This window comes from Scylla paramamosain, chromosome 42 (genome assembly GCF_035594125.1).
Source record: "Scylla paramamosain isolate STU-SP2022 chromosome 42, ASM3559412v1, whole genome shotgun sequence".
Classification (NCBI taxonomy): domain Eukaryota; kingdom Metazoa; phylum Arthropoda; class Malacostraca; order Decapoda; family Portunidae; genus Scylla; species Scylla paramamosain.
This window is the reverse complement of record NC_087192.1, coordinates 1,560,861-1,570,000: the sequence shown is the minus strand read 5'-3', so window position 1 is coordinate 1,570,000 and position 9,140 is coordinate 1,560,861. Positions and strand designations below refer to the sequence as shown.

The 9,140-nt window shown below is 40.0% G+C and overlaps 2 protein-coding genes across 2 annotated transcripts in view; both read right to left on the bottom strand.

Moving 5' to 3' along the window:
• LOC135093273 (ATP-dependent 6-phosphofructokinase-like) overlaps positions 1-4,315 on the bottom strand; it is a 62,706-nt gene extending 58,391 nt beyond the window's left edge. The window contains exon 1 of the mRNA XM_063992383.1: positions 4,022-4,315. Within this exon, the coding sequence (XP_063848453.1) occupies positions 4,022-4,069 (48 nt within the window). The 5' untranslated portion in view covers positions 4,070-4,315. The remainder of the gene's footprint in view (positions 1-4,021) is intronic.
• LOC135093282 (uncharacterized) overlaps positions 1-8,820 on the bottom strand; it is an 11,700-nt gene extending 2,880 nt beyond the window's left edge. The window contains exon 1 of the mRNA XM_063992403.1: positions 8,722-8,820. The gene's annotated coding sequence lies outside the window, so the exon portion shown is untranslated. The remainder of the gene's footprint in view (positions 1-8,721) is intronic.
• Positions 8,821-9,140: the final 320 nt, after the last annotated feature.

Here is a 9,140-nt window from a genome sequence, read left to right as displayed (position 1 = left end):
AACCAGTGCCGTTCGGCACCTACCAGCGCCATTATTACTCTATTTAAAAAGTGTTATCAGGTAAAGAAGTCTCTCTCTCTCTCTCTCTCTCTCTCTCTCCCAAGAAGGTTTAGTGGACCACCACCACCACCACCACCACCAAGAACAACAACAACAACAACAACAACAACAACAATGTTCACCATTCGTGAACCCGCGAATGGTGAACATGGCGGGGGAACACTACAAATATTAGGGATGAGAGATTGTGAATACTGGTTAACTCTTGTATTAGGGAGGTACACAGATTAGTGATGATAAGACAACCATAAATTGATAAATCAGTCACAGCATGGCTTCGTGAGAGGGAAGTCTTGGCTTACGAACTTGATGAGCTTTTACAGTGAAGTTTATGAGACCGCAGATAATGGAAATATTTATGACATTCTACACCTGGACTTTAGTAAAGCGTTTGACAAGGTACCCCATCAGAGGCTCTTGTGGAAGGTTAGGGAGCACGGGATAGATGGTAAGGTGTCAGGCTGGATAAGGTCGTGGTTTGGCGACAGGCGGCAGAGTTGTAATAAACGGTTCTAAATCCGAGTGTGGTCAAGTAATTAGTGCGGTGCTACAGGGATTAGTATTAAGACCATTGTTGTTTTTAATATATATCAATGACTTTGATAATGGAATTAGTAGTGATAGTAAATTTGTGGATGACACTACCATAGGTAGATTAATTAGATCAGAATCGGATGCCATCACCTTGCAGGCAGATTTGGATAGGATGAATTGACAAAAAATATGGCAAATGCAGTTTAATATCAACAAATGCGAAGCACTTAGCGTAAATAGAGGAAACCCACACAGTAGGTACACAATAAACAACAAGCCTCTGATAGGTTCAGGGTACGAGAATGATTTAGGGGTTACAGTTATCTCTGAACTCCGTCTAAGAAAACAATGAACAGAGGCCAGAAACATGGCAAATATGGTATTAGGATTAATTTTTAGGGGTGTTAAAAGCAAAAATCCCGAATTGATATTGAAGTTATATTTGGCGCTGGTCAGACCTCATCTAGACTACGCTGTGCAGTTCTGGTCCCCATATTACAGGAAAGATATAGGTCTTTTAGAATCAGTACAAAGGAGAATGACTAAAAGAATACAGGAGATGAGGGCTATTCCTTACGAAGCGAGACTCAAGCTGTTAAATTTACATTCCTTAGAGAGACATAGGTTAAGAGGGGACCTGATAGAGGTGGTATAGAGGTTAGGTTAGGGGAGCGTAAACGAAATTCTCAGGATCAGTAACCAGGATAGAATAAAAAATAACGGGTTCAAACTTAAAAAAAATTTAGATTTAAGAAAGAGACAGGAAGGATTGGCTCTCAAACAGAGTGGTAGATGAATGGATCGGACTCAGTAATCTGTTGGTGCTGAGTCATTAGGGAGCTTTAAAAGAAGATTAGACAAATTTATGAATGGGATGATAGGTGGAAATAGGTAGTACGCACGTTTTATACAGGGACTGCCACGTGTAGACCTAGTGGCTTCTTGCAGCTTCCCTTATTTCCTTATGTTCTTATGTAACAACAACAACAACAACAGCAACAACAGCAACAACAACAGTAAACACTTAAATACTTTAAACACAACATGCTTGTCGTTTATCCATACTGTTTGAGAGCCAATAAATGATGATGACAAATAACTCTTATTAGGCAGAGTTTTATGGGTAAATTGAGAGAGAAAAAAAAAAAAACGGAAAAGTCACTAAAAGGAAGAAAGAAAGAACGGAAGAAGAGGAGAGAGAGAGAGAGAGAGAGAGAGAGAGAGAGAGAGAGAGAGAGAGAGAGAGAGAGAGAGAGAGAGAGAGACATAACAAAACCTAAGAATTAATGAGAGAATAAATATCGTTGAAAAGCAAATAATGATACAAGAAAAAGGTAGACAGTTAAAAAAATACAAACTGAAACGAAATGTGCATCATTAAATTATAAGAGAAAAATGAAGGAGTTATAGTATCACTGTACATTTATGACAATATAGTAAGATAAACAATAATAATAACAATAATAATAATAATAATAATAATAATAATAATAATAATAATAATAATAATAATAATAATAATAAACAATAATAATACGTAACAAAATAATGATACATAATGCCAATAATAATGCAAATAAAAAATAATAATAACAATAATAATAGTAATAATAATAGTAATAATAAATACGAGTAACTTTGGTAATAACAACAATGATGATAATAACAGCAATATCGGAAATGACAACAACAACAACAACAACAACAACAACAACAACAACAACAACAACAACAACAACAACAACAACAACAACAACAACAACAACAACAACAACAACAACAACAACAACAACAACAACAACAACAACAACAACAACAACAACAACAACAACAACAACAACAACAACATATATATATATATATATATATATATATATATATATATATATATATATATATATATATATATATATATATATATATATATATATATATATATATATATATATATATATATATATATATATATATATATATATATATATATATATGGGTGCATAGTATTAATGTTTCCAGATCCGTGGTAGGAGCTTTTGTTACTCTGTATGAGGAGCTCAGAAGTGACGGGAAAAAGTTTTTCAGTTACTTTAGAATGACCAGAGAATCATTTGATGAGCTTAGCAGACTGAGTCCTTTACTTTGTCACTGGTGAACAAGACTGTGCAGATCAAAGGTCAGGAGGCAAGTGCTGAAATAACGTCGCCGTGCAGTCGAAACGGCGAAAGGTCGACAATTGTGAATGCGTGCATAGCGAGCCGTGTACATTTCACGCCGTCCACGGCGCTTCGTCGTACCGGCATCAAAATGGGAGGCTTGGTGACAACGGCGGTCGTGAACGGGAGAGAGTCGTTTATATACAAGGTAACAAAAACTAAGAAGATAAAGTAAATAAATAAAAAGTGAAAAGGAACATATAATTTTCTGCATTAAATACTGATTGTCTCGCTGACGCTGGCGCAAAGCTGGCGACTTGTACCATACACGTCCATGGCAGCAGATGTATCAAGGCTTTCATGTCTTGTTTGTCCACTGGTGAGTCAGACTGACAGCGGTATCCTGGTCTTATCTATGTCAAATGATTTCACTTAAGAATAATTCAAGTATCAGTCATGTGAAGATATTTTTTTCTTTATGCCACTGATGCAATGAACGGCATCACTCACCTGTATTGAATAATTAGTAAACGTGACACAGACCACTAAAATACCCCTGTCATGAGGTTTCAATAAGGATCTGGTAAATATGTGTTTGGCCTGTTTTATGTAAATATCCAGCAGAAACCAGGGATTTAGTTACTTACTTTTTATTTATTTATTTTGTTTATTTATTTATTTATTTATTTATTTATTTATTTATTTTTTGTAAAAAATCACTGTTTAATGTGGAAAATATTTTTTTCATGCACTGTAATTTAAATATTTTTCCAATCTCTAGTGGTCACCTACCAGCGCCTGAAGACTGCGCGGGTCAGCACCAGTTGGAGCCAGATGCCCGCGGAAAAAATCAGCGTTCTCTGCGCACGCACGCACTTGAGCTTGCACTGCATTTCAAATGTTTCAGGAGTCTCATCTTGACTACTGTAAACAGGCCCTAATAGAAGTTATTGAGATTTTCAGTGAATATAATGAGAGTTTAATGACATTGTGTTATGAAGGTTAAAAAGAAAAAAAAGAGAGAAAAAAAAAAAAACACGCATGAGAATCTGAACACAGGCCGCCTCTGACAGGGATGCGAGGAGAACGAAAGGGTCAGTCTTCAGATCGCTTGACTGTCTGGAGGGACGGGAAGGCCTAACACATTCCTGGTCGACACTTGTGACATCAAATCTCACGTAACCGTAACAAGAACTGCCCTCACCCTCACACCTTCACCAGTCATCACAAACATTACCCAAACAGCAGGAGACCAAACCTAACTTAAGCCATACCTCTCTAATATAAAAGAGCAGCAGATGCAGCATAATCCAAGTTTCCATGGTTGCTGTGGAACTTTAGACGCGTCAGGGAGGTCGTGGAGTTACAGTATTTCTGCAGGTGGGGTTTTTTGTCTTCGCTAGCGGCAGGGTCGAGGGAGGCCCTGTTACGCCCCTCCTGCCTCTGTCACTTCAATGCCCGAGTGACTAGTCAGCGAGACGCGCCCCTCTGTTCAACAAACATTCTTCAGGGAAAAAGTGACAGTGAGTGACCAGACTGTGGTGCTGTCCTGTTGTGTGTCACCCTGGTGTGGGTGATGTGGTGTGATAATACAGCTGATTAGATTCAGGATCCAGAGAGCTATCTTTCTCTGGACCCTGATTAGATTATTATGGTAATGCAACAACCAAGTAAAAAAAAAAAGGGGGGGAGGGGCAAAATGATGCATGTAATTATTTGTGTCTCGCCACACCATCAGCAAGGAGTGTGCCTCTTTCCTTACGCTTAACTTCAGTAGCAAGGCAGATATAATCTTCTGGAAACAAATGACTTGGCCTGAACAAATATGATTAACTATTCATAGTAAATTAAGAACACTACAGGTCTACGTAAATTTTCGCAAGCACCTTCTAATGTAGTCTTTCTGGCAAACAATTATCTTCTGCAAAATTTTCCAATACCTGGTTAACCTAAAACAAAATAAAATAAACCCACCAATAAATTTCAGTAACACTTCACAGCACCAGAGTTCCCATAGAAAGTTATGAATGGTTTTGTTTTCTCCGTTCACAACCACCCACACCATTTTCTGAATATTCTCTCTCTAAAACCACACTTTGACGAAACTAAATCTTTTACCTTTTGCGAAACTTCTTTAAGTCATTTGTTTGGCACTAACTTCATCCACGTTTTCTGTAATACGTAATGAAAAATTCTAATGAAAAAATACCTTAACAATCAATATTTCCTAAGCACAAAGTACTCCAGCACTGTGCTGACTATCTTCCTTCAGTCTGATGACTGCTAATTTAACTTACTGAGCTGCTTCCTAAAAGTTTTCAAAATTGCGCACATCCCAACTGTCTCTGCTAATGAACATCTTGAAACACAGAAAATTATTATTCTGATACACTGATGTTCAAATTTTCCTGCATGGCACACAGCTGGCGAGAATCAGGAGGGAATGTTTTATAGTGAACATTACATCTTTACGGTCACCATCACTGAAAGCGTGAGGAAACCCTTGAAAAACCCTGAATAACCTCCAGCAGAGCCTGTTAAATATTCATTTGTACTATGAACATGCTGGAACCGTGGTTATTACAATGCTTTCATGGTTCTAGTGACATTTAAGCAAGGATTCTGTATAAAAAAATAAAAAAAATAGACTCATGCGAATCTGACTAACCATCTCAGTGGCTTTGAGAACAATCCTACAGAGAACCCGACGCGTTCAGGAACACGAGCTGCAAGACGAACAAACGCATCGGACCACATTCTGAAACACTTCTGCGTCACACCTTCACCACTTTGTAAAGGCTCTAGTTGAAGAGACGTGGGGTTTTAAGGGTGTTTTTTTATGGTTTTCGTGACATATTAACAAGATTTCTACATTATCAACAGGAGAAACACTCTTGAAAACCAGGATAATCATCTCTGTGGCCTTTGAAATACAGTCATGGAGAGAGCAAAGCGTTTCTGAACACGGACCTTAGCAGGAGGGTGAGGCTGGTAAGCACGAGTCCCGCATGTGACCCTCTAGTCCAGGCTGCCATAGGGCCCATGGGACGGAGGTAGGGGAGGAGGGGAGGGGCATCACTAAGCAGCAGCAGCACTGGCAACAGCACCAAGGTCGCCCACATAGGTGCCTGGGCGTGGCTGGGAGGCAGGGGCGCGGGGCAGGAGCAGCAGCAGGAGCAGGGAGAGACTTGAACACAATGCTACACTCAAGATCGAGAGTATGGCGGAGTGAACAGCTATGAGAAAGTTATTAATTTTTATTTATTTATTTATTTACTATTATTTCAAGGGGATTGCTATATTTCAGTGGCTTTGTTCAGTGGTGATTTAGTGTACTGGACTGGTAAGTGTGGACTGAAGACTGATAGATGGGATGCGGAAGGAATAACGTGCGTAGACTGTAGACTGAGGAATGACAAGAATAAACTGAGGAATGACATCTGTAGACTGAAGACTGGCTTGCGTCAACTCCGAGATACATGTAAACTGTCACCCAGCTCCTTTCTCGCGTGACACATCAGTATTCAACCAACCAGTCAGTCAATCAGGATATAATTAATCAAGACTACAGTGCTGAGTTGGTTTAGTGATGGGGGGGGGTTGACAAAAACAAACGGAGACGACTCAGAACGCCTAAATTCAAAGAAACTGTTTTAGCTAGTGATAAGATGTGAAGTTTCCAGTTTAAATGATTAGTAAAGGACGGACCGAGAATAAATGTAGAGGAGGGGCACAGCTGAGTATCAGTGAAGAAGAGCGGATGGTTGTCTGGAAGGTTGTGTCGAGTTGATAGATGGAGGAATTGAGTTTTTGAATAATACTGGGTTTGTTCTGCCCACTTTGTTTGTTCTCATACATGATAACAAATCCAGCAGTACAAGTCCTCTATGGCAAAAAGTCCAGCAAGGCTCGATACTTTTTTGTAACACATATCGTATAATTGCGGGAGATGAAATACACATTTTTCCACATCAAGGTGAAAGCACATTTTTCCACATCAAGGTGAAATGATGTTAAAATTCCCTTAAACTTTCATATGTCATTTGAAAGACGCACTGAACACTGCTCGTAAAGCTGCAGCTGTCACAAGATTACAAGGTTACAAAGTGTCCAGTGGAGGAGGTGCTTCAACACATCACCCTCCTCCTCCTCCTCCTCCATGGCGCTCTGCTTGTCGTTTCTTTTCTCTCTCTCTCTCTCTCTCTCTCGCTCTCTCTCTCTAATGTGTTTCTTTGGTTTTCTTCCGGACATTCTTCGGTCTACACACACACACACACACACACACACACACACACACACACACACACACACACACACGCAGGGAAAAAAAACAAAACAAACTAATAAACACTCATGACACTACAGACAAACAAACGGACAAAACAAACAAACAAACACTATTCACACAGGCAGTGTGTATGACGTGTAAAACTGTGTAAACACTCCATTCTCTTCACACGGCACCAGCAGGCGGAGGAAGAGAGAAAACGGGCAGGACGAAGCGATGACTTGTACAAACAACCTTCACTACTGAACAGACACACCATTGTGGATGGGCCACCAACCTTTCCCTCCATCTATATCTCCTCTTCCTCCACTTCCTCTTCTCTACCTACTAACCTTCAACCTTTATAACAAGAAAAAGAAAGTAAATAAAAGAAAAAATAAATCATAGACCACACAGCATTACACGGCTCTGTGTATCTGCGAGGACGAGGCCTGACGCACAGAGGAATACAATACAAATACAAATACAAAGGAAAGAACAGACAGCAACAGCCCTACTGGGCCTAACGAGGCTGTCTGTGTGTCTATTCTACCACTACCACTACAGATTCTAAGGGTTAGAGGATGGAGGACACTAGAGATCAAGGAAGGAAAAACAGGAGAGTATAGGGAGGAGGAAAGGCTAAGATGTGATAGGAAAGGATGAAAGAGATTATGCTATTCACTACAGTAACTAAAAAACAGGAGGAGGAGGAGGAGGAGGAGGAGGATGGATTCTCAACATTCGTGTGGCTTCCCTTCATTTTTATCCAAAAACCCACCACGACAAAAAAAAAAAAAAAAGGGAAAAGAGAAAAAAAAGTTGAGAACACTTTTGCTTCATTACAAAGTGTACAGCCATTATTGTTTTGTATGTTCTTCTGCCAGAACAGTGATGCAAGTTTTTTTTTTTTATTTATTTAGATTCCTAACATTATTTAGAAATGTATAATTTGTAAATTCTTGGCAAGGCGCCCAGGTTGAGAACCACTGGCTTACAACAACAGGTGAGGTGGTTAATGTCTAAACTGATGAGTGAAGTCTGCTTTGTGTCAACGATTGCCATTTGTTCTCCATTCTGCTCATGAGAACCTTTTTTTTTTTTGGTAATGCTGTTTCTGTCGTGGTTGTGAATTGGTGAGGGTAGGTGAAGTCAAGTTTGGCGAGCAAAGTCTGGCAGAAAGTCGGATCGGAAACAAGCGTACCCACTCCGCCATCCGAGGCTGTTTCACTCTTCTGATCGGAGCAGCAACACAGCTTCGGATCTCGCCTCGTTGTGTTTGATGCCTGTATTATGAAACGCTTCGCTCTCAATACGACAATGTTCAAAGGCCACAGACATGATCAGCCGAGTTCTCTAGAGTCTTTCCCTAACATAACAGATAATTTCGCAAAGCCGTTGTTCACAGACCAAGATTATGACGGGTGCAAGGGAAAAGAACAAAAGAAATGGATGAAAAAAAAAATAGAGATGAATGATGAAGGGCATTAACACTACTGAGTGGAAGATGAGAGAAGTGCAAAGTAGAAGAGAAGCACGGTATGTCTTTCCCGGAACATCCCAACACACCACCACCACCACATTCTTCACGGGACACCATTACTGCCTCACCAGTCACACACTCACCACGTATTATCCTTCCTCGTGGCTCCTCACACCTTAGTAACCCTGACACTGATGACGGACACCAGACACACTTGCTCCTACCTCTGTGTGAGCAAATGGGCGGCACGCGGAAGGCAAGGCAGGGCAAAGCGGCGAGCGGGCAGCCGCGAAGCAGTTGATGGGGTGATGCGCCACGTGGAGTCGTCATGACTTAGCTGGAAATGATTCTGTGGCAACTCCGTATAGGTCAAGTATTTAGACATTACAACACTAGATGTCTCTGTTTCAGTTGCATGGGAGAGGGAGAGAGGATTTTCATAAAATACTTACGCGCTGCACCCTGACTACTTTCAAAAAGTCCTACCTGAAGTTACGTTTTTTTTTTTTCTTTACATTTCTGGTGACAGATTTTTAACGAGATTTCTACATTATTAACAGGAGAAACCGTTCTGAAAATCCGACTAATCATTTTTTTGGATATTTTTAAAACGCGTGATGAGAGAGAGAGAGAGAGAGAGAGA